Source organism: Anas acuta, chromosome 2 (genome assembly GCF_963932015.1).
Source record: "Anas acuta chromosome 2, bAnaAcu1.1, whole genome shotgun sequence".
Lineage (NCBI taxonomy): Eukaryota > Metazoa > Chordata > Aves > Anseriformes > Anatidae > Anas > Anas acuta.
The window spans coordinates 94,393,212-94,420,315 of NC_088980.1; the positions used below are offsets into that span (position 1 = coordinate 94,393,212).

Below are 27,104 nucleotides of genomic sequence, written 5' to 3' on the forward strand. Positions count from 1 at the left end.
ACTTTATATTAGGGTGTTAAGGTATTAATGTTTATTACATTGTGGAAGAATACTTTCACTTAAAAAAATAAAAAATAAAAGGTCTTTACACTTTCCTCTTAGAATGGAAACACCTTAAGCTTAGAATGGAAACTTTTTGTTGCAAAGGAAAATTGAATAGAACTGCTATAGTTCATACTTTTACAAGATGCAGGCCACTTGTTCATAAATGCAGTGACTTTAATTAAACCTTACAAATTTTGTTTAAACATTAATATTTGACAGAGGTGGATTTTTTGTTGTTTTAAATAAACGTCGTGTTTTTTTCTTAGCACTGGAAAATGAACAAGAATGGTCTGTTTCCGTGTGGAGACACTGTCAGTGTTTGGTGGTGATCACATGGGTTGTCTATCAAATAAAAGATTTTTAGCTTTTCCAGCTATAACTAGGAGCTCCTATTAAGCAATTTATTAAAAGCACAAGTTATAATTCCTGCTTATTGAGGAGTTGCTGGGGAGAGCATGATCTTTCTCTCTCTTCTGTTCAAGTACATAATTAAAAAGTTCCAACATGACAGAGTTCATGATACAAATCAAATCTATAACATCACAGTGATGGCATTCAGTGTAGGCTCGAGTTGTACTATCCAATTATTGGTGTCAGTTTTCTTGTGTCCTTTCAGGTGAGTGGCAATTGGAAGTATAATACATTTCAGAATATATATATATATATATATATATAATGTGATTATTATATGCATTGAGTATTAGTTTCTTTAAAATTCAGAAAAACATTAGAGCAGATATATATATTTCAGGGGCTTTTGATGTTTTTCTAAATTTTTCATTTTTCTGTCTGTATTAATGAATTGTTGCAGACAAATTCAAGGTCATTTTCTTCAAAATTAAAAATTTATTTTCATCTGAAACTTATTGTCTCATTCTTAGCAATAGTGATCTCATTTTGATAAAATTTCCTGATATCTTTAAGTCAGAACATTTCTAATGTAGCCAATAGTTATAGTATTCTAATTTGCATAATCCAGATCAGGAATACATAAAACTTTTGAAGTGAATGTGATAAAAATAACATTTTTTTTTTTCTGAGTATCCAGTTAGAAACGTATTATGAGCATAATTGAATTTATTACTATCCCCAAGAGGCAATTACTCTTTCAGGAAGAACAAAAGAGATCTTATTAGAGACATGAAAATACCATGTATCTGTTTGCCAAATATATCACTAAACTGTACACAAAAGAGCTGAATACTTATTAATAGCAGCAAAAAGATTGAATGCTAAGTATGGTTATCACAGCTCAGTTGATGTGAAGTTAAAAAAAGACGTAACTGGCTAATAAGAACATGTTGATATGAAATGTGTTTTTTAAATCACTCAAAGTTGGTCTGACTGTGGCTTTACTGAAGTTATTAGCATAACGTATGATGACAGTTAATGAGTAAAGACTTGAAAAAATATTTAAGTTAAAAATAATATATTGCCAACCTAAATATCTGTTCTCCTATATTTTTGTTTATTTGTTTTGGATTTCTTTTATGGTACTGCAGTCAAGAATGTCATTAGGTGGCAAAACTCATGTGGCTTGGATTTAACTGGTATTGGTTTACTGATTTAGTAATGGCATGATTAACCAGCAGTCAGTGAGCTGTATGGTCAGAGTCAATATCAGCAATATAACAGACAAACCACAACATTAGATGCCTATAAATTTTTTTTATATATATACAAATATATCAACAGTCTTCTACTAGTATCCCAACATTTTCTAATAAACATGGCACTTTACCAGCTACTATGAAGAAAATTATCTATGCCAGCCACAACCAGGACACATACTCTCTGAGTAACGTGCAGACAGCTCACAGGACATATGGGTTCACAGCACACCATTTCTTCTGGGAGTGCAGGTTCCCACATGCAGATGCATCCTTTGGGAGATGTGTGCTCTCTATCTTTGCGTGCATATCTGCAATCTGCTAGTGCACATGGCAGTGAGGAAGAACACCCTGAGTTCACATCTGCATATCAGAGATGTGTGTCCCTGTGCAGTGCACTCCATGCATTCACTTCTGCTGGATGCAGGCATCTTCTGGCCCTGGGTCTCTCAGGACTGCTGCTTTGGTACTATCGTCTTTCTTCCCACTGTTATAAATGTGTATGACTCCTCCTTTGTTTCCAAACTTCATTGGCAATTCCTTCATTACTGCTTATTTCCACCAATGGTTGACATGCTCTTTTGTGTTATCAGTTTGGTGGTATATGCCTTCTCAGTTTTGGGTGTCCACACACATGTATACCTCTTTGCCAAAATCCAAGGCACTTGTTTTATGTGCACTTTCCTCTCCCTAATTCACTATTGCTGACCATATGTAATTAAGTGAATTAATTAATTAATTTATTTATTTTAAGGAACTGTAGTTATTTGATGACTCTTATTGCTCTATCAAAATTTTTGAGTGGGTCTTTTCTATCTTTTCCTTCTTGATATCCTATCACCAATGCTTACTAGAAATAAGAATTTCTATTCCACAGAAATTATAGGGGATGAAAGAAACAGTTTTTAATATGAGAATGAAAATGCTGATGATCTCTGGAAAGGCAAAAATAGATGATGTGTACTTAGAAGTTAAACATTTACATTATTCTTAATATTTATCTTAGATTCCAAGTTCTGGATCTTCCTGCAGCACATAGTTTGCCATCAACAAGCAGATCCTGAAGTTGCAAATTGAAAATCTCAAACTCTTCAGAACTCAGATGTAAAATTAATCTAGTTGCCAATTAAGATATACATATATTTATATAAATAAAAATATATATATTTATCACTGTCCTTTTTTCAACATATCAGATTTTTTTAAATCAAAAAAACAGCTCAAATGGCCAAGAATGCATGGTTAACATGGCCAGAACAAGGCTTGCTTTCCCCTTTTTTACATTTGCCTTCCCTCTCTTTAGCCATTGTCTCTCCCACAGTTTTTTCATTTGCATTGTACAGTACATTTTACTCTTACTTCTTGATTCACATTTGTGCAGTGCTCCATCATGACAGGTGCCCCAGGTGCAGTCTCCAGAGGAACGAGGAGATTATTCTCCTGGTGATTTTTCAGGCACCCTGATTCAGTTGTATGTTTCCAGCTTCTTTCTGTGCCTCTTGTGTGATCTTTCACCTGCTACGCTCTGTAGTCTCTGGTCCCTCTTTGGGAAGGAAAAGAGGTCTGTTCAGGGCAGAAAAACTTTTAAACAACCAGACCTCCAGGGCAATGAAAACAGAAACTTCCAAGGAACTAGAGTAGGCCTTGCAGAACTTGCTACAGCTCTGAAAGTGTTTTTCTTGTTGTTATTGTTTCGTTGTTGTTTGTTTGTTTGTTTTTTAATCTTCTGGATTTCCTTGGGAAACTCACTATAAGGAAAATATCTAGATAACTCTATCTCAAACCTGTAGCTACCTTAGGGTTCCATCAATTTATCATTCTATGTGAGCTCAACATCTCCTTTTTCTTAGACCCATAATGCATATATTGTCTTTGATTCAGGTCCTGCCCCTGAGGCTTGCCCACCTAGGCTTTGCTTTATCTTTCCTCTTTTACCTACAGAATAAATTTAAGGTCAGTTTTTCATATCTTTCTGGTATGCTAGGGATCTGCTTTCAGTGCTACATACCACACATAGTACAATTTCCTCTTATTTAGTCTGAATGACATTTTTACTTCTCTGTTCTGTTCTGTTCTGTTCAAAATGTTGCTGATAATATTAGCTCCCCGGGTAGTTTTTATAGTCTCTGTCTCTTGTTTTCCTCCCCTGGTTCATTCCTCTGCCTGCACAGAACACAATAAAAGTGGGGGAAAAAAAAGAAAAAAAAAGAAAAAAAAAAAGGACAACATTGTAACTGAGTTGTGCTGTTATATATGGAAGAGATTGTGAATTCAGCCTCTAGATTTGTTACACTTGGAAAGGGGATGGAGGAAGAAGAAAAGTAAGAAAACAATAAATGAGACAATTTTGAAATGTCAACATTTTTATTAAGTTTTCTGAGTATTTTTCAACTGTCAAGAAAAAATAGGCTCAAACGGTGATATCCACATTACCTACTGAAAATAAAATGTCTTTGTCTTTTTTTTATATATGTATTTTTTTAGGTTCGAACATGGATTCTTACAGTGGGATATACAACTGCATTTGGAGCAATGTTTGCAAAAACGTGGAGAGTTCACGCAATTTTCAAAAACGTAAAAATGAAGAAAAAGGTGAGGGGAAGTAAACTCTTTTTTTTTCATTGATCTGTTAATACTATTTTCTAACTGTTTTGCTGTGTTTCCTGGATTGCCATACTAGTGCTGACTCTGTTCATGTGTCACATCCAAATATCCTGAATAGTTTGGTAATGGGGCTTTCTTGATCTTCTTTTTAGTCTGAGAGTTGGAATCAAGCCACAGCCTTTCATTCCGTATAAAGAGGTGGACAGTGGAGGCAGCTCTAACCTTTTGAGTTGCATTCTGTCCTCATTCTTATTTACTATGTGGTTTCAACATCCAGAATTCTGTTTCTGCTAGATTCATAGCAGTTATGAAAAGCTTTTTGTATATGTCTCTTTAGGATATAGATATTACATATAAGTTTCTCGTGGGTTGGTAGGAGGAGGCAAGAGAAAGCGATGCTTATGTAGATTTCTATTTCTAATTTTGATTGAAATTGCATAAGCTTTCTCTCAGACTGATCAAAAATAAACCACAGGAGTTATCTCAGGCACTTTGGATACGTAGTGTTTTCTGTGAACAGCTATACTAGGCTTAGGTAAAGTACAATACTTCATGTCTATACTGTTCATTTTTTATTTTTCCCATGGAGTTTCTTTTTGCACGTAAAGCACTTTTGAACACATGGTTTCTTTTAGAAATGGGAAAACTGGTGAATAGAAATGATGTTAATGCATCAAAAAAAAAAAAAGAGAGAGAGAGAGAGAAAATATTACTGTAGAGTAAAATATAATGCCAAACACAGTTCCTATATGCAGCTGAATATATTTTCTCTAATAAGTGATAAAGATGCATTTATACCAAAACTAAATAATGTTCCAAAACTTACTCAGATTTCTCTGTTCCATGTGTGGTCATGGAAGAGCTGTATCTTGTTGTTGCCTATGATAATGTTTCTATAGCTGATACATGTTGGGAGTCACTGTCTCTATGGGATACACCTTTTTCCTAATAAGATTTTGGCCTGAGGTAAATCGAGGGAGAGTTATCTCGGTTTCTGAGAGGATTTATTATGCCTCAGGTTATTAAGGAAGTAAATGCCATGGCTGGGACTGAACCTAGTGCCCTGGCACATTATCACGCAACCACCAGGTCCTTCCCCCTACTATTATCTTAGAACAGGTCTATTTAAATATTTGTTAATTAAATACTAAATATATTTCAATGTATAAAATAAAGAAGGATAAATAACTGATATCTTAAAATTAATTAAAATTATAAGTAATGTCTGTACCAAAACCAGGATACCCTGGATGGATGAAAGCGGAGATTGCCCTTTGTGCACCTGTGCAAAGAGCCCATTATAATATACCAGTTTATGCTACCACAGTCCTATATATATAGGCCTATATATATATGTTTTACAATCTTAGACTTCCTGTATTAAAAACTTTTCACCCAAGCCATTTCATTCTCAAAAAATTAAATTTTATTTTGTAAAGATGCCTTTAGCTATATTGGTACAAATCCTTGTAAAACAGTGGTTACACAAAATACTGCCAGTTTAACATCAAAACATTTACTTAATAACCTTTATTATCTTGAAAATTTTATCATTTCTATAAAACATGCTTTTCCAGAAATGAATGAATAGTTATTTCAATGGACTGTCACTAAGTATTTGCTTTTTGTTTTTGTGCGTGTGTGTTCATTTGTTTTTGTTTTTGTTGTTGTTATTTTTTAAGAAAACTTTTCATTTTAGAGCTTCAAGTTGCTACTCAACATTAATACTCAATGTCTGTTAATTAAACATCCTCAAATTCTACATAGTACCTGTTCCTCAACGAGCCCATCAGCAATTGCAAACTGCAAATGTTTTTTTCAAAGCTGTAAGTTAAAAAGGGTTCATGGTCAGTCAAAAAGACACTACACAGTGTAAGGATGATAAATTTCCAGTCAGGGTGCTGAGCAATGAGTTATTCAAGCTCAAAGTAAAAAACTCACTCAAAGTAAAACAAGGTCTTAGAATGTGTTATTAAATATACTGAGGTTAAGTAAATAATGCACTTGGTTCTGTAAATTATGAAGAATGGCTGTTCCACAGAATAATCTTCGTTTGCATTTTTTTATATATTGTTCTAGAACACAGGCATGAAAAACAGCTTTCTTGAAAGAAAAATCAAAACAAATTAGCTATCCCCAATAAATGCTTACTGTTGATACAATTTCTGGTTTTGATTTTCCAGGATAGATAAAAGTGTATTTAAGAGCTGATTCAAACCCATGGCATTCTTTACTTATATATTACAACAAGGACATTTCCGTTTTCAGTAGACATAGTTTACAGACAAAGCATTTTGTATCTATTGAAGCACAGACAATACAAATTTTCACAAACAGTATCTAAACAGACAAAAAAAAAAAAAAAAAAAACACCAACACCAACAAAAAACACACAATGGTAGTTCTGTGTGGGGAAAAAACAAACACCACATTAATGCTTTTTGAACTAGCTGTGCCATGTCAGAGCAGGCTGGCATTTCAATACAAGGAGTACAAAGTTTCAAATTATTTAAACACTGTGGATCCTGTTCATTTGTGGTCAGTTCAGTTTCCACCTACAGGTATGTTAGTAAAATTCTACATTTACGTATACCACTTTTGCCTGTCATCCTTTTCATCAGGAAAATTTGCAAACTGATTTTTTTTTTTCTTTTTTTTAGCAGTGGGGAAGTATCTCACTGTTACACTTGAAAATATTAATTCAATTCATGGAAGTGGGTATTAAATAAGGCAAAGAAGAATATAGAAGACATTTCTTCTCAGAAAGAGTAGTCAGTCATTGGAACGGGTTGCCCAAGGAAGTGGTGGTGTCAGCGTCCCTGTGGGTGTTCAAGGAAACGTTGGACCTGATAAATAATAAATGTTAAATAATTCCACTGTTACACCATTTTACTACTATTTACCACTAGTGCAGTAGAAAAATAAACTAAATGATTTACAATGTCTTGAATTAGGTGAAGATATGTATTAACTTCTCTTTATTTATCTCTCAGAATTCTCTTTTATTTTCACCCATTTATAAATTTACTTGTATGTTATCAAAATAAAAAAAAAAAATCAGAGTACACTCCTTCTTCTACCAGGCTGCTAACTGAAAAATTTTTCAAGATTCCCAATGTACTGTTACCATCTTTAATCTTGCTAGGGCTCAAAGGAAGCAAATTAAAAATGTATTAATTTTAGCTTTTATTAATTTGATCTGAAACAGAGGGGTGCAAGGGAATCAATTTTTTGTTAAACGCAAATAACAAAAGCAGTAGGGGAAAATAAATTAGTTTTATTTTTAAACAGGTTAGTAGAGATAATAGAAAGTAGAATGGATTAAAAATAACCGTAACATTCATAAAGGAGATACAATTCTGTTTTCTGTAAATCCTTTTTTGTTGGTTTTGACAGCAGAATATCTACTGCTCATTGGGAGGTGGGGATTGCTTTTATGCTCACCAGCAGAGAAGGACTGGCTGTGGCTAAGAGGAGAGTGAGGGGATTATCAGTGGTGGGAGTACTCATGGTGTTCTGGTGAAGCCATCTGAGCAATCTGAAGAAGCCAGCCATTCTGGTGCAATTTAGAATGTTATGAAGTTATCTTTTTTTGATGGGAGTGGTTTTTGATGGTCCCTAGAATGGCAGGTCTTAGGGGTCTTTAAAGCAGTTCTGCATGGCACAGCTCCAGCATGCCAAATAAAGACCATTCACTTCTGGAAAATATCAGAACAGTAACGAATTCAAGTCAGTGTTTTTTAAAGGCTCCATACATTTTATATCTTCTGCACCTACAGAGACAAATATTTCCCATTTGTAGGTGATTACAATAAAGCATTATAATCTGGGCCACAATGTTGCTTGCTGCATTTTGTATTCAAAAGCATAATACTTCTCTGTTGATGTTGCTATAGTAAGCTTGTCTTCCCTATAACAGTACGTTGTAGCTTTGTCTATTTGTACTCAATCCTTTAAATATGACATCAAGGAAGGGATGTTTTGTGTTTAATTTCCACTCAAAATACTGTAAATGTGCCTAGTTGTTAATACCACTGTAGAATTCTGGTGACATATGTCTTTATGTTGACAATGTTGTTACAAGGTAAATGCAGAATATAATTGCATGAGGAGATGTATAACAGCATCTTTTCTTAAGACTTCTGCTGCTACAATTTAGCCAACATTATCCTGCTCTTTGATGATATCTTGTAAGTTTTTCTCTATTCTTGTATGTACTCTCTTCGTACATTTCTCGCAGGTGATAAAGGGTTAAAAGCATAACAAGTACTGACAACAAGATATGGGTACTCCCTTTGTGTTAGAAAGTTACAAACAGCCACAGGAGAGAAAAATGGCTTACAGGTCTGACTTGACTTACCTATGCCCGTCAGTCTGAAGCTAGGCTGTGGCAAACTTAAAATCTTACATTCAACCTACTAAGTCCTTAAAAGACTTCTGAAGAGGGTTGTGGTGTTTATGTATTGCAAAGATGGATAGGAGTTTGTACAGACTCTTCCGTTGATGCTAACTTGGAGAAGAGAGCCTGGCACTACGGGGGAACTGCAGGGCTGCGAGATATGGAGCAGGGAAAGGGTTGAGAATGAGAAATGAGAATGAGAAACTAAGGGCTTCAGAAAGAACCAGATCCTGTCCAGATAAAAAGAAAAAGAAAAGAAAAGAAAAATAAAGAAAAGATTGGGATTATTGATTGAGAAAATGAGTTGAGGAGCAAATGAAGGAAAACTGAATTTGGATAACAATTCCCTGAGAGTTAAAATACAATTGAGAGCCTGATTCAGGCAGCAAACTCTAGCTGAGGGACCAGATCTGGTTTGGAATTAGATTAGTATTGAAATTTAGAGGCAGGATGGCAGATCTGAATACTAGGGACATCTCAGAGACCAGAAGGGGGAAGCACCATAGGATTTAGAAATGAATAAGAGGGAAGAAAAAGTTGAAATTAGGACTGACTCCAGTGGGTGTACAGAGTTGTGGGCTGCTTCTCAGAGCATAAAGACTGAACAAGGTTTTAGAGTTTCACCTTTTTTTTTTTTTTCTCTTACTATGTATCCATAAAACCTACAGGCAAAATATGTGCCTTGTCTTCCTGCTACGCTGTTGTACAGCTTGTGATAGCTGCTAGTTACTCTTTTAGCTCAAGCTGATGAGGTGTGCAAAGTTCTAAAGGTTCATTTTGCTGATGCATGCAGTTCTACGTTTAATTGGATTCTCTTTCTCTTCAATTTCTTTAAAAAGAATGGACTCGTGAAAATGTCAGAAGGCTGATACTGTGGCTAAAAAGTCAATCATTGAAAACCTACAGCTTGCTAATACTGAGATCTCTACAGTGTACATTTGTTCCCCCATGTGCATTATAGGACACAAGCGCAGCCTTAATTTTCTGCAGGATGCCAGTGTTACTGGGCATACACAGCGAGTCTCCTCTGGGCATGCACATGTATAATGAAAGCGAGAGCTTTCTGCTGGAGTCTTTTTCACTTAAAACAGAAAAAATACATAATGAAAAAGAGTTCTGAGAAAGCTGGACTCATGTATACAACACTTAAGTGCTAACTTGGTGAAAAAAAAATTAATTTCTGGGTTTGCCAGAATGATTTGTTACGCTTCAGCATGGCTCTCTTAGAGTACAGTTTTCAGAGGAAGATCACACTTGTAGGATTCCGTTTTTCAGAGGTAAATTCATTATCTGAGTTGAGCAGAGTGGGGTTTCTCAAATTTTTAAGGTCATTGCTTTCCCACTCTTTTTAACCTACATTTAGCCATCCGTCTTCCCCAATTCATAGCCTGAATGGTCCATAAATGAAGAAGCATGGTAGAGTAGAAGGGGCAAGAAACCATTCACGTCCTTTGTGGAGAGCAGACCACATGGGTTGTTCTGAGCATCTCCTCCAGCCAGAGTGGGCAGCAGCTGGCTGTGTGCTGTCACCCCATGATACCAGCTACACTGAAACTGTCAGGAGCTGCAGCTGCACAGAGCATCCCTGCGGGAGAAAACAGAGAGAAGAGAGCAGCTGGGAGCCACATGCTTACAAGAGGATTTGCTGCTACCTTCTCCTCACAACTTGTCTCTGTTTATTACTATCCTCTTCTCTCACTTGAAAACCTTTGGAAAAAAGAAAAAAAAAAAAGTTTATAGGATAAGTGTAATCTCAAGTTATAAACTTTTCTATATATATATATATTTTTTTTTTTTTCAAGCCATCTATGGAGTTTATAATTTATTGAAACCTATAGCCTTTCTCACAAAGGCCCCAGATGGTTTTTAACAACACTCATTGTCTTAGTCACTTAAATATAGAGAAAGCAGAATTTCCGGATTACATTGTTTAGGTAAGAGCCTCACAGGCTACATCTTATTTAGTGCATTTGTAAACGTGACTCTTTCTTATTAGCGTGAGTGTAGACCATATTACCTAATCAGTTCTCTTTGTAACTACTACTATAAAATATTCCTCCAGGTCGATTTTCAGACTTTAAATATTTATATTTTTCTAAGGCATTTTTTTTCCAAAGTAGCTACAGCTTTTTGTGTGTATAACAAAAAGCTATGTGTTGGGTTTCCCTTAGGATAGATAGACATGTATTTCACTAAGTTTATATGAGAGATCATAAGTCTGAAAAGGAGATGTGTCAGGATTCAGTAAGTTGCTTTATGTAACCATACCAACAGTACAACAATCTATTACAGACCATCTGCTGGAAATGAAACAGCATATGGGTACCTAAAGAAAAGTTCAACGTTATTGGTCATTCTTTGAGAGTAAGAAAGGAGACAGCAGTTTGAAATCTGCTTATGTTTGTGTTTTTTTGTTTGTTTGTTTTTCCATTGTAAATACTTGCCACTGGACAAAATAATCCATGATACTTACAGGGCCATATAAATTATTTAAGTACTGCTTCCTGAGTTATTCATATACAGATATAGTGCTTTCTAAAGCGATACAAGTAGAAACTAAATTATTTTATTACTCCCCCCATAGCAATAACAATAAATTTTAAGTCCAAAGATTCCAAATCCTAGAACCCATATTTAGATGTAAAATAAACATCCCTATTTTTGTAAGAACTGATCAGCCAAAATGTCAGCCAGGGAACAATAGGAATCACATTTCTAAAATTTACATTCATATAAATCTGGACTGGGGAGCTAAATCTCAAGCTCCTGTCACAGAAAAAAAGTTGAGCTAATGAACTATACATCTAGAAGAAAAATCTGCTTTTGAAGTAATTTATGTATGTAAATTTCTGCATGGTACAATTTGATAAGGCTAAACCTCAGTAGCAATGAAAACAGTGAAAACTCTGTATGAAACATAAGTGCTCATAAATGGTGCTACAACTATAATTTCTATGTATTATGAGTCTAATGGATGACAGAGAAGTAAAGAACATGTCGCTATACAGTATGAGGCAATTTATTCCTGAATAGCTTGAAATTGGATTGTAAATGTAATCAAGTGCATTGATGTCCCTAGCTATTTGGTAACGATGTAGTATGCTTTCCCACAGAATTGTTCATTAAGGAAAATATTAAAGTCTAGATATTTTAATGTTATCTCAAACAAAATCAGAACATTTCTTCTAGACCATTCAAATCCTTTGTGTACTTTTTTCCTAAAGATTGGAATCCCTTTTAGCACTAATGAGGATTCACATCCCTGGTAGAAATTCCTCCATAGTAAGGGCCCATGCAATCTTCAGCTCAACAGATGCATTTGTCTCAAAGGTAAATTTAATCTGCTATATGGACAAGATGTGGAGCTTTCTCAAGAAAGTCTATTTAGCTCTACTTATGGCAGCATACAGAAGTAACCACAGTGATAATGTCCATTTCTAAGGCTCCTCTCTGAAAGATTATATAGCAAGAGTGGTTTGATTCTAATAGTGTAAAATTGGATTTCTTTAGCACTTTTTTTTTTTTTTAATACTAGTGTTTTTCATTTTTATCTTTCAAAGAGAGTTTTGTGAAAGTAGCTATATAATATCACTCTGTGTGCCCTCTATGATTAAATTAAAAATGTTATAATAATCATAATAATAATCATTATAATAATCATCTCATGGATTCTCCAGTGTATTGTGGCAATAACTGAGGTTCAAAGATTCAACTTTTTAAAGTTGGCATTGAATCCCTCTCCTTCTCTACCTTCTGTAAAATTTGTAAAATCTGCTCCCCATGCTTGTTCCTGCTATCTTTTGAATGATAGAAAAGCAGTAAGGTATCGTCTAACTGGATACTTTCACTTGTGGAGACAAAACATATATATTTTCAGTTCATTGACTGAGAAGGTAAAACTGCTCAAAGATGCTTTGAAATTATTCTGAGCACAACACAGCAAAGAGGAAATGTTCTAGAAATGTGTGCATTTAACAGGCTAGTGGCTGCAGGTAATGAATTCTGAATAACAAGCTTTTTGGTCATATCCAATTAACCATTACTATCAGTAGTACCAGGCACTCCATTACCCTGGAAAGCAGTAAAACTCATCAAGTTCTCAAACTGAAGGGGTCAAAGTATATCATCACAGAAAAAAAATTATATATATATATATATATATATTATATATATATATATATATACATATATATATATTATATATATAAACACATATATATATATAAACACACATATATATATATAAACACATATATGTTTTTAAAGTAGATATGCAAATTTTTCATTAAATTAATTGAAGTACTTCTAAGAGAGTAAAATTTCTTAAGCTCCACTTTTGCTACCAGTGACTTGTTGGTCAAAAAAGCTTGCTGGTATAAAGTATGTTCTTTAAAATGTTAGCTTTCACTCATTAAAACTATAATTGCAATGTGAAAAGTGTTCCCAATACTAATCATAGAACCTATAATAGGAAATATGTTAATAGCTGTTGAAAAAGTGTTGTGGAGTTATTAGGAACAAGTGCATGATGTGTTTTCAATAGTCCTCTTTTCCTCATTCCATTTCACAATAGAAATTAAGAATGTATTACAGAATAGTTCTTTAAAATATTAATGGCTATAATAACTGAAAGATAGATGGCCCTTTGCCCACATATGACAAAGCTCACCTACCATTAACACTCCATCATTATTTTTGTGGCACCATTCCATCTGTGCTGACCCACTGAATGAAGGGAGCCACCCTAAGGTGTTTGTTAATCATACTGGGAGAAATTAAAGGCTAATTTATGTGACAGAATATCCTAAAGGCAAAGGTCCACTTTTTTTTTTCCAGCCTTATAGGCTTTATCATATGTTTTTTCCCACAAACTCTGTTATTTTTTCTCCCTCTAGTTCAGAGGTAGGGCTCTTACTGGCATGATTTCTGCTCAGTCTGAATGTACCAGGGAGAGGAACATTGGGTTTCAGATTTGCAAGGACTTCATTAATTGCTATTCATTTCATTGAATAAGGTCTAGCAAGCTTCACAGGGGGATCTTTTAAATGGGTTTTTCCTCTATATTCCTTCCCAGGAGTTTGGGGAGGGGACAGCTAAAAAAAAAAAAAAAAAAGTTACTCAATTACATTGTGTTCATCCAACTAAGTTCCAGAAGACAAGGGACGGATCTGTCAACTAAACTAGAAAGGGTGGATAAAAAGCATAAAAGAAAGCAGAAATACCTTCTCAGCAGGCAAAAATCAATTTCTTTAAGGAAAAATAACAAAAAAAAATATGTTATAGCCTGTAAATAGATACAAAATTATTCCCATAGAAACTACATTTCTATGAATTCAAAAAATAAATAACTAATAAAAAACTCATAGATCTTCCTTTAAATTGAAAGATACTTTATTCTGATAAAAAGGAGGTGAAGTTCCTGGTAACAAAGTAACTCTAATAAAAAACAAACAAACAAACAAAAACAACAACAACAAAACACCCAGGAGGAAATGAAGTATTGAATCCATGTTGGAAAGCTTTTTGTGAAACTCAGAGGTTACAAACCTGATGTTGCATTCTGGAGAAGTCTTCTTCACATATGAGTCTTTGGTCTTGGTTTAGAACATATTTTGGCTTTAAGGTCCATGTCATATATGAAAAGACTACATTCACATACAAAGTTTATAATTAGTTAAGAAATAACAAAATAAAGCTTGCCTTAGCCTTAACCACAAAAAGCAAGTCTAATTATTTCTTGCTGTTGTTTGCCAAATTACCTGTTAATCCCATACACTGGTTGAGGATAGGGTCCTGCAAAGCACAATGGATGTGCTTTAGAAAACAAACAAGAGCAACAAAACAGCAACAAAAAAAATCACATAGGTTCTGTGAAAATAAATAAACAAACAAACAAACAAACAAACAAACAAACAGTTGGGCATTTGAAATTGCCGTGGCAGGTAGTACAGCCTGTGATAGTTTGAGAAAATCCCTGAGTTTAAAGAACAGAAACTTCATTCCAGAGCTTTAGACAGATTTCACATCTTCTGTGATCAGACCACTGAGTCCAGGGCAGATAAGGTCTTTGATCTTGAACTTGTCTTCATGGTCACTAAAACCAGCAGTTTTCAGAAAAGAAGAAAAGTTTCATTTGCTCATATAGTAATATTGCTGAAGAGAAAATGGCCTGGCAGTTTCTGTTCTGAGTGACTTTATTTTGAAGACAAATATCTTTATATCCAGATATATAGTCCAGACTGGTAGCAATGGCATTTATAACAGTGGGAAGATCTGCCAGGATGAGACAGATTCACCTATCCAATCACAGATGGTAGAAAATATTATTCACAGATGCTGCTGTATGAGAGCTTGGCTTCAGCAAGAAGTCAGGAGCACTCCTAAAAATGGATTTTATTAGCTACTATGCATTTCTCCCAAGATTGATTTTCTGTATGCTAGGAGGAGGGTGAAAAGGGGAAAAAAATCAGAATGTTCCTCTGAAAGAAGAATGATATATCTGATGGTAAGGAGCCTCAGTTGTTCATGACTTTCTTTTGTCAGTCAAGAGAAATTCTGTTGGATTCACAAGATCTGAGTTAAGACTCCTTCAGTACATCTGGTGTTTCCCAAGGAGCGAATGTACTGAACTTAAGGAGTGCTGGTGGGTGTGAGTAATGGCTAGCACTAAGGAAAGCTGGGCTTCCTGCAGGTTGAGTGGGGAGATCAGCAGGCCATTTGGAATTGCCGCTAGTGATATGCCAGTGGCAATGGCAGAGTAAATGTATGTGAGGATAAAATTGCTAATCATCTGCAGAAGTAAAGCTCTTAAAATGTCTGGGGGAAAAAGAAGCTCCAACATAGGTTAGCATTTATGTTTTCTCCCCAACAGTGTTCACATACAAAGATATTAAGATCTTTTTTTTCCCTTCCTGCAGTCTAAAATAATTTCACTGAGGTAGGTGTTAAGCATGAAAAGACTATATATATACATAAATATATATATAACATTGGGAAATCCTAACGTAATGTGAGAGAGAAATTGGGTTACCCCATTTCTCCCAGTGAAGGTAACATTGAATTCAGTGCTGTCAACACCGCTGAATCAAGTACCTGTTGATTTGGCCTCCAATTTAAAAAAAATAATTGAAACTCAATGTCTGATTCTGAAAATATACTGTTTTGGTGAGCTGCATTACTGCAACAGTTTTGCAAAGTACAAAGCTGGATCACATTGTGTGTGTGAGGTGGCTTCAGGAGGCCTGCTTTCAGCCTGTTTACCCTGCATGCAGCATTGGCAGCGCAGTGTTTTACAGAGCTCGTTACAGATCACTTGCTCAGGGTGTCTTATAGACTTGCTTTTCCTTGCCTTCATCCTGGCAGTTTGCTGTCTGGCAGAAGTAAAGGATGAATAACACCTGCTGCTTGGGACAGCTGCTGTTATGTACCTTTCCCCTTCTGTATAGAAAATGTCTATTCACAATGAAATGCAGGAAAAAAAATGCTCCAAGAGGTATCCAAGTAAAAGCTCTTTTGTTTGCTGTATAACTGCTTCTATTTTCTCTAACAAGGAAATATGATTAAAAAAAAAAAAAAAGAGAGAGAGAGAAAAAAAAAAAGGCTAAGAATTATCAGATATGCACTAGTCAGATCTGATCAGATGCAAATAAAAGATGAGCATGATCAAGAAAGGGTGCTTAGCAATATGAAGTGATAATGTCAGATATAGCAATGCCTTTTGACCACGCTTATGAGTGGTTTATCAGTATTGCTGATTTTAATAGTCTCCTTTTACTCTTTTGCTTCTGATATTGATGTACTGCTTTGATTAACATTGTTAGGTCTTGGTAAATCTGTATCTGATGCAACACTAGTTTCAATATCAAAATAGTCAATAAAAATTGGGAAGGCAGTGGGTTAGATGCCTCTTTTTTTACCTGTTCTTGATGTCCCAACAGAAATGTTAACTATTTTAATTGGAAATATAAGGTGTCGTTACTGATTTTGGTTTTGCTTATGTTGCTTTTTTATTATTATTATTATTATTTATTTGTGTGTGTGTGTGTGTGTGTTTGTTTTACAAGGGACTTCTCTGGGTCAGTAGAGCACAGGGAAACATTTCTGACAGATTCTTTCCATATAGCTTAAATTTCTCAAATGCATATCTTTAGCTGAAGTTAATGGTCTTCAAAAACTTATGGCAAAGGATGAGTAGAAAGGGACACATTTCAGAACACTCATTTCTCTGATCTGAAATTGTACCTGAGGTAGGTGGGCTGGATTCTCCTTTGAAGGTTTCTTTCTCTGCCCACTGCCTAATGACTGAGGCCAGACACCTAATGGTTAAACAGCCAACTTCAATAAAATAAATACCATCAATTGCAAAGAAAGACCAACCAATATATGCCAATAAAATAAATTAGCTAGCCATTTAAAAGCAATTTTAAAATCTGGTTCATTGGAAAGTTTGTTGTAGAACAAGAATTCCTATATGATTTTTTTTCAGATGTTTCAGAAACAGGTAATGAAAGTTCTTTAGAGTATATCTGTTCATTATAATGGAAAGATAGCAGTACCCGAAAGTAAGAAATACCTTAATTAAAATGTTAATTATTAAAGATTAATGTTTCTGATAAATGTGAAAATCTTCCATATACATATATACACACAAATATATTAGCATGTATATTTTCTGAACAGATCCTCGATGAGACCAAGATCCTAGGAAAAATATAAAATACTGCAAAATGGGTGAATTCTGCATGGATTCAGTATGAATCCATGTAGGTATGTATGTAGCTGCTACATTGGTTAACTTCTAGTTGGTGTAATGTTACCCTCTGGGTGCAATTTGAAAAGAGATTATGATTTTATAATCCTTTCATGTTGCTCACAAGAGTATGTAAGATTCAATGCACTTGGCTTGGTGAGTTAGCGAATGGTGAGACTGTGAGGGGTAATTCTTGAATTGTACAGCCCATTGGATCTCAGTGCAGGTGGAGGGAAAGGCTTTAGATGCAATGAATGACTCCTCCTGTGAAGGACAAATGCTTGCTTTCAGAGAAGTGGTTGTCTCTTAAAATCTATCCAGTGGAGGACAACGGGCTGCCTCTCTCTCTGTCTATAATATGAGTTCCTTTGCAAATCATAGCCTGAGAGTAACACTTACCCTGATTTCTGGGCAAGGACATAGGAAGGACCATCTACAGCACTCCTTTGAATCCAGCAAAGTATTGTGTCCCAGCAAAAGCACCAAAGGTCCAGAAATGACTGGGAAGGGACTGGGGACAGAGGGCACACTCGCAAAGGGACCCTGATGGAGAAGTGACTGAGGGAGGACTGGCTATTCCTGCTAATAAGCCTGCTGTGGTACTTTCTACTGGACAGCTTGTCTGATAAAAAACACTTCTTACTTTATTAGAAAGCTGTTTTCAGGATCACAGATTTGGACAGAAGTGTCCAAATCTCATCTAAATCCAAATTATATTAGGAAATGACTTCCTGTGGTTTTTTAACTTATGTCTCCGCTCTTACCAGGAGCAACACTTAGGTATATTTCACCTAAGTCCTGTTTAGAGACATTGGATAAGAGATGAACAATGAATGGCAATTTTTTACAGAGGGCAGTCTGAGTCATTAACAGCCTTTTTCCAGCTTTGATTGTAACTTTGTAAACAACTTAAAGGTTAGGCGTAGTGGTTTCCCGAATCAGACCAGATACAGAGAATCTTGATTTAATACCTGCTTTCCTTTTAGTTTAATGAGAAAATACATTGCAACAACCTCCTAGCCACCTCCCCACCAAGACACCTTTTCCTTGCAAAGTTCTCTTTACAACACAGTTCAACAGTAAGACAAAACAAAATGAAAGCTGAATCTTTTCCCTTCACCCTCCCTCTCTGATGAGGGCACTGATGAGATGGACATGCTGCTTCATTACCTGTGCAAACATATTGAAAAGTATAGTTTTCTGGTCCTTTCTGATGATGTTGGCTACATGGATTTAAATATCTGGTCTCACTAAATGAAAATAGTGCCTCAAGTCCTTTAAATCATTCTGATTGCTAGCCTTATTTTTACACTTAATTTACTCCAAATGTATCACAAAATAAACTAGCAGTTTAATAGAGTGGTGTACAGTACTGCAGAAACTTCTGTCAAAATCAGGAATGTATCTCTCTAAATAATATGAAAAAACAACTTTTTAAAATCTCTTGCATTATTTCAAATTGTATTTATTTTTATCCTTTCCTTAAGCTTGATAGGAGTTCAATGCAAATACAATTTTATTCTAGGCAGGAATAGCAGTCTAGCCTATATTAAGATTAGCTGACACTACTGGCTTTGTAAAGCATTTTCAAAATCTTAACAAGTTTATCAAATTGAACTGAAATAATCACATTTTTTTTAAGCCTCTCAGACTTAATATTTTTGAATATTTCATTCAGATTAAACCAACTCTTTCTAAGAAAGAAAATTACGGAAAAGTATGTGGATTTGTTCATGTTAAAACAATTTGGTAATACCTTTTGAATATTGTACAAGTGTTCATTAGGAACGGAAGCATAAGTTCATTTAAAGAAACAGAAACATAGGCACAAGAATCATTTAAGCCTGGTATTTTAAACACACAACTTTGCAAATTAAATAATGCGCTTATAGTGTATTTTATCTGATTTGCTATTTGTGTAAGAGTAGAAATAATATAGGGATTGTATACAGCTGTACAAGACTGTAACGCATAGTTTGGCTTGTTCCTATTAGCATTTTTTTTCTTATTTAATCTAAAATTCATGTAAAATTAAAAACATGCTTTAAGTAGAATCTGCATAAAAGCCTCTCACTATTGTAAAATAGAAAAAATACATCAAAATACATCATCCTTTTCTGTTCCCTAGATAAAACAGGAAAGAGTTATATACATAGAGAAAAACCCACACCTCCAAAACCAACTTATGTTTAAATATCTTGCAAACATGTTTTCCAGATCCAAGAAGGCTATGAGAAAGTGAACACAGTAAATCTTAGTGAAGACTAATTTCCTGCTCAACTCCTGGTGTTCTGAGATGTCACACTTTTCCACATTTGCATAAATAAATATAATAGTGGATCTCTAAAATATACTTTTTATTTATTTTTTTTTGTCTAAGAGTTAATATAACACCTGGACTTCAATATCAATATTTAGGAAAACTTTTATTTTGTCTTTAGAAGTCTGAATGTACTTTTGATACTTCTAACAACCATGAAACAAACTAAAATAATTGTGTCTTCTTGCTTTCATCTTTTGATATTTCTGAAACTTTTCTCCATTCATTGTTAAAATACTTTTTTATTAGCAAATTGTGTTTTTCTCCCTATATAGGAGTAAAGCTGTACAGGGATCTATCTATGGCTCATGGGATTTTCCCTTTTTTTCTCCCTTTTGTTTTTTTTTTTTATTTTTTGTCTCTCCAGATCATTAAAGACCAGAAGCTACTGGTGATAGTTGGAGGGATGCTACTGATTGATCTTTGCATCCTGATTTGCTGGCAGGTTGTGGATCCTTTGAGAAGGACAGTGGAAAAGTATAACATGGAGGTATGTCCTCACGCCCAACTAATACTCATGGTTGCATATCTACAGCTTTCTATAGAACCTGGCGATATACATTAGTTTATATGAAAACAGGTCATGTTGCATATTTGAGGGGAAGAAAGGTTCTATTTTTAAATGTACTTAGAAATGGAACAACTGCAACCAAAAGAAATCCTATCTGTAGTTGAAGGTGCCACATTTCTTTGCACTTCTGATTTTATATGAAAGTGTTGTAAGCACAGGAGACTTCTCTGCTAAGACTCTCTATTAGAGTCTGTTGCAATAAATAATAGATTATCAGAACCCATTAGCAGATTTCAGTAAGAGCTCATACAAGATAAGTGAAGGAGAGGTCACTGCTTAGATGGCATTCTTTGTGGAGATGCTCAGGATTTATATTTCCTACTGTTATATTTATTTTCAGTAATAGCATGTGCAAACACACATACTGATTGTTCCTATTTTAATGTCATTCCCAGAAAGGTCATGCTAGAGATTTTGTTAGGAAGGAGATAATAGCTTAATGCCACCTGTACACAATTTCCAGCATTCTGGTAAGTTTCTAGTAAAGGTTTAGAATGGAACAGAATGGAATAGAAGAGAACAGAAAAAAAAAAAAAAAAAGAATTTCTGGACATGGAGGGTTTCTCAGCAAGAAATATGGCAGTAACAATACAGAACCAGAAAAAAAATAAATAAAAATAAAATAAAATAAAATAAAAATGCATTCTATCGCTATGCAGATTGGCAGAGTTTGAGAGTTTATAACCTCCAACATGGAAACTGGTGACATCTGAATAGTGGATTATATGAGGATAATCTAGGAGTATTATTCTATTCTCCAATACTTGACAATCAGTGAGAAAGAAAATATATATTTTTTTCTCTTGTGATGTTAATATTTCAAAGAAGTATGATACTTTGTTCCATTGGTTTTCCTTTGTTCCTACTTCACAGTGCAGTTCTGGAATTTTATTAGGAGAAGATTTTACTTCTTATTGGAATATAATTTCTGAAATGGTGTCTCCTAAACTGCAAGGGAAACCTTTCAAGAAATCATTTTATAGTCTGAAAAGAGCTTTCACAATCATTCCCTGGAGTTTGAACTTGTTTTTGAAGACTCCTCAGTCATTCTGATTGTCAATAAATATGGAAAACGTAACTGAAATTTGTCTTGTGCAGACACTTCTGCCCTACATTTGCAGAGCTTGTTTCAAGCTCTGCCAATAACCCTGTTTACTTCATTACCTCCAACTACATTGCAATTGATGAAATTTCAATTGTCAGTGTTGTTAACTGTTTCACTGCCCATATAAAACCAAACATAATATTACAAGTAATCATAAAATCCAACTGAAATAATGGTAATTTCAGTGCTTTAGTGGGTTAGAACTCTTCTTTCCTCTGAACAGAGAGAAGACAAAACTAATGGACTTGATATCTGACCTTAGCAGAATCGCTAGATTGAAATTTTCGTAGACAGCAGCAGCAACTGTGAGGTTATCAAACCATAAATACAATGTGTTTGAAAAATAATGTTAATTGCAGTTTCAAAGACTACAGTTTACATCTGAATGTGGATTGTGTAGTGCTAAAAACATGGTGTATGTTTTCTCCATGTTTGGTGCTGTCTAGACCACAGGGCTGCACAATAGGAACCCCCGTGGGAACTGTGTAAGCCCATTCAAAATTTTAAAAACTCACATTCACTGAATGCATACATAAAAACATATAATATTTTGAATACACACATGGAATTCACCAAAACTTAGTGTTAGAGTTGTTTGCCATGTAAATTAGTCAGAATGTTTTCTTAGGATAATGGACTTGGGGATGTAAGAAAATAAAAGTATTATGAAGCAAATTATAATATTGTACATATGTTTTTATCTTATATAAGCAATTAGGTGAACTGCAATTTGCTCTCCTGAAGTTGGCCTTTTCAGATCCCAGAATCTCCTTAGTAAAAAAAAAAAAAAAATGTATTTGTTTAAAATGGATTCTACAATGGTGAATTCTTTAGTTGAGCATACCTCAACAGGTATTGGGTTTTGTGTTTGGAAAATACCTATCACAAAGTACACGCTATTCTAGTAGTATTCCTCTTTTCATTCTGGAATGAAAATATGTCACATATATCTCTTGTCCCACATGCTTCTAAGAAATAATTTTAATTGAACACGTCTCAGTTAAAGTAGATCCAAGTGATAGACACTGAACAAAATGTAGGCTCCAAAGATCTGAACACTATCACTTATTTTAGTTACTTTGTACTTTGAGTGAGGTTTTAACTGAATACTCATTGGCTCCCTATGTGAAAGTTCTGCATTTGGCCTATGAAAATTTGACTTTCAGGTGGTCTTCTATTAATTGTGTCTTCATAAACATGTCAGTCAAAATAACCAAAATGAGGAACCTAAAAATTGACAGTATCATTTGTTGTTTGGAATTACTCACAAAATGGTTAATTTGAATGGTCTTAAAGCTGAGGATGGGCAGTCTATATCTAAAAATATAAGGGAAATGAAAGGGCTTCTGTTGGAATGAAGACTCTATACCCTGATAGAGGCAAGAAAACAACTGGGATGTTTGATCTGTCATCTTTCAGATTGGTCTGTGCAGTCATGACCCTGAACATCAGTTTTCCCTGTGAAATGCACATCTACAAAAGCTGTAAGAGAGCAAGTTAACAGTTGCAATGACTTAATCCAGTCCCTCCAACCATTAGTAGGACAGTTATTCAGTATCTGATATATAGACAACAAAAATTGTTGTATAAAAACAAACAGGCTATGGATAAAGGCAGAGACAGGTTTAAAAGTTCTGTAGCTATATTCCGATCTCCTACAGAGGAACGGTAAGATTCCTCCATACTCTTTGTATAGAGTACTGTAGGCTTGATTATCACATCCTGCAAAAGCACTTTCTGACATAAAATGCTTCTCGTTTTCAAACAGCATTGAGAAAAACCCATAGTGCTACTTCTGTTCACCTGTTTTTCTTCACATGGAATCACACACACAGAATCATCTAGCTTGGAAGAGACCTCCAAGATCACCTAGTCCAACCTCTGACTTAACACTAACAAGTCCTCCATTAAACCATATCACTAAACTCTAAAGCTAAATGTCTTTTAAAGACCTCCAGGGATGGTGACTCAACCACTTCCCTGGGCAGCCCATTCCAATGCCTAACAACCCTTTCAGTAAAGAAGTTTTTCCTAATATACAACCTATACCTCCCCTGGCGCAACTTTAGCCCATTCCCCCTCATCCTGTCACCAGGCACGTGGGAGAATAGAGCAATCCCCACCTCATTACAGCCTCCTTTAAGGTACCTATAGAGAGTGATAAGGTCACCCCTGATCTCTTCTCCCCAGCTCCCTCAGCTGCTCCTCATAAGACTTCTTGTTGCATCCTCTGTAATACTTTTTCTTTTGCTGATGTTACAGACCACTGAAGAGATCAACAGCCATTTTTCTCATTAGTTTCTTCCTAGGCTGAATTTGGAATTGCTTCCAAAGATAAGATCTGTTTTTGACTGTTTATGTCAGACCAACTTACGCCAGTAATATGAACTAGAAGGCGTTCTTGCTTGTCTTACCTGCCATGTTCTTGGGCTTGAAAGCCATCAGGAATTCCATTTCTTCTATGTATGTTGCTGGCTGTGGAAGAGTTTTGCCCCACTGGTAGGGGTCTATTTCCTTCTTCAAAGCATCTTGGATATTTCCTGGTTTCTTAAGAAAGCAATGTCTATACGCAAGGGTGCTCTTTGTGTACCTTTTATTTCTATAGCCTAATAAATTTTGAAGCAACCAATTTCAGATAAATTTGACAGAGCTGGTATAACTCTTAAGGCCTTAGCATTGCTACAGATTTCATGAAAACAATCAGCTGTATGGAGGAGAGGTTCTTATAGCATCTCCACTAAGAGGAGGTTTTCAGTGAGAGTTTACTCCTCTTTCCAAAGGCAAACATCATAAATACAGAGGTTCTTCACAGTTAGACTTGGAGAATCTAGCCACAAGTTAAAAATACATAAGAAACCAGTTCACTCTCATTTCAGTTGCTCATGGATACACCTGCTGTGGAATGAAACCACAAGTCTGAAATCACAAAATCTTTTAGAGTCACTTCTCCCTGTGCAACAGCCGTGTCATAATCCAATTATATGCTTAATACAGTTCAGTAAGTCTTTGTGTAGACATGCAATCACACACACTTCTCTCTCATAATATAATGCTATAGTAATTCTACAGTTTACCTTGAGCTTTTGCAACTGGCCTGTCTTTTCTCAGCATAAATAGCTGTAACACTGGCACAAACTGAATGACTGTGGCCTTAGAAGGTAACCAGTAATAACTTTTAACAAACACAAACTTGTGTACTAGGGGAGATAGACGAGATTTTATAGTTCTCAAGGATAAAAAGATGTTAGTGTTAGACTCAAGAAAAGATGACAATATTTCTTGTAAAATTTTAAAATCTGTTTATCTGTTTATAGCAACATTTGCATTCCTTTATATCTTAGTACTAGTTATATAGTTATCATGAGATATTTCCTTTTATGCAACCATATGATAACATTGTCAATATTTAAAAATATAAAAATACTTATATTTTTTATATTTTCTGTATTTTTTATATTTAAAATATAAAAATATTTTAAAATATTTAAAAATTCATTCTGATATCCTCTGGAATGTTTCAAGTATTTAAGATTTCACACTGAATTGTCCTGTTTTGGTAATAAACAAGAAAAAAAAAAATTGCCCTTTTAGAAGATACAGATGAGAAAACCAGATCAATGAGACACATTCAGTATAGGCTTCTAGCATTGATATAGAGATAAAATGTGGGAACTAAGAATGCCCAACTGAGAATGTCTAACTCTACATAAGGACATTACTATAACAAAAATATCAATAAGCAGGACAGATTGAGTAGACCATGGCTGTGGCAGAGTAGTGCTGTCTGTTAAATAAAACTTGGAGTAAAACCAGTTTAACAGGTTAATCAATTAGTCAGTGAGATGGAATTCCTATACCTTTCAAATGTTTAACTATGTTATCAACCACATGCTACTAACCACAAAGTCAGAAGATCAGCTTTCATTGATATACTGAGGGAATCAAAAATATTGCAAGAGCAAAAATGCACATGTAAACTGGACAAGTGTCACATCAGAATGTGCTGCTCAGACTAACTTATTTAGGAGCAGTGACTGCTTCATACTTGAACAAATAGGAGTACCCATGAAGAGAGAATTAACCCTTGATTTCATTCTGAATAGCATACAGAATCTGTTGCGAAGTGTTGATATTTGAAGGGCTATTCTGTAGCTACAAATAAAGCCTGCTTAGCTTCAATAGCTTTGAAGAAGCAACAACAGCCAAAAAAAATCATTAGAGTGATACTCAACTTCAGAAAGGGGAACAACATAAAACTGATGAAGCCTCTTAAAGAGACACTAAAGAGGACACCCTAGAGAGTTAAATCTTTGCAGGTGGCCTAGACATTATTAAGAATATCATACTGGAGATACAGAGTAAATGCATGCCACACGTCAAGTAAGACTTGAAAAAGAAGAAACTCAGCATGACTAAACAGCAGGAAGACATCCTTCAAAAAAAACAAAGCTGTATCCAAATGAGGAAAATAGAAAGGATCATAAATTCTGGTAGGTTAAATGTAGAACACAATAAAGCAGGCTAAAACCAACCTGCAAAATGCACAAAAATGAATAATAAATCTTTCTCTACATATTGGGAACAGTAAGCTTGCCAGAGAATCTTTAGGGATAATATTTGATCAGAATATAATAGCATTACTTGCAGAAAACAGGCCATATAGAATGATTAAATGACTGTTTTGCTGCTTTTTTCAGCAAAAGTATTTGTTGAAGAGCTTGTGGAGATTCCTATGCTAGAACCCTTGTGATGAACTCACTGAAGAGGGACTGGAGTTTCTGGTAGGAATAGACAAACTATTCACAAATAAATCACTAGAACCAGATTATATTCTCCCAAGCTTTTTAAAGAAATTCAAGGAAGTAGTAGTGAAACTACTGGCAGCCATACATAATTATTAGCTCAGAACTGCTTTGATATCTGAAAGAAAAGTTGCAAATGTCTTGTCATGTTTTCAGGACAGAGTAGAAACCTCAAAGTTTTAAGCTAATGCCTGTAGCAGGCCAATTGATAAAAATTGTAATCAAGAGTAGAATTAGAGATAAATATGCTACACTGAGGAAGAGTTGACATGGCACTTGTGGAGGAACATATGATTCAAAACCTCAGTGAAGTACTTTGAAGAAGCCAGCAAGCATGTGAACAGAAAAGGACACAGCCTTCTAGGTCTCCAAAAAGACTTGACAATTTCTTTCATCAAAGGCTCTCATGGAGAGCCATTAACTAGCCATGGAAAAATAGAAACCCTCAAATGGATATAAAACTTTATCCATTCCAACAAGGAAACAGAACTAAGGAATTACTAACAGTCTTATTTTAGAAAGAAGTGATATAGCTGGTAGAGTTCTACAGGGATCTGGGCTGGGACTAGTGTTCTCCAGTGGAAGAGAAAGCAAATGATGAGTAAAGTATTCCAGATAGTAAAAATGTGGGCTGATTGTGAAGAATTTGGGGGGGGGGGGGGGGGGAGGGGGGAGAGCAGTGCAAAACTTTGGTTCTGAATATTAAATAGTAGAAAAAAAATATAAATAGTAAGCCTTTAGGTGATGTATATGAAGTAAAATAGTCCTGAGTTTGGATAAAAAATGTTACATTCTGAGTTCTTCAGTGCTATGTGGGACAAGGCACTGGTGTTATAAAATTCCATGAAAATATGCAGAGTAGCAATCAAAACATGTAGTGCTAGGACATGCTAAGGAGT

The 27,104-nt window shown here is 35.0% G+C and overlaps 1 protein-coding gene across 8 annotated transcripts in view; it reads left to right on the top strand.

Moving 5' to 3' along the window:
• Window positions 1–27,104, top strand: part of GABBR2 (gamma-aminobutyric acid type B receptor subunit 2) — a 492,905-nt gene that overhangs the window by 342,616 nt on the left and 123,185 nt on the right. For all 8 annotated transcript variants that reach the window (XM_068671237.1, XM_068671240.1, XM_068671241.1 and 5 more), the window contains 2 exons: window positions 4,140–4,247; window positions 20,095–20,217. In XM_068671237.1, coding sequence (XP_068527338.1) covers window positions 4,140–4,247; window positions 20,095–20,217 — 231 coding nt within the window. The remainder of the gene's footprint in view (window positions 1–4,139; window positions 4,248–20,094; window positions 20,218–27,104) is intronic.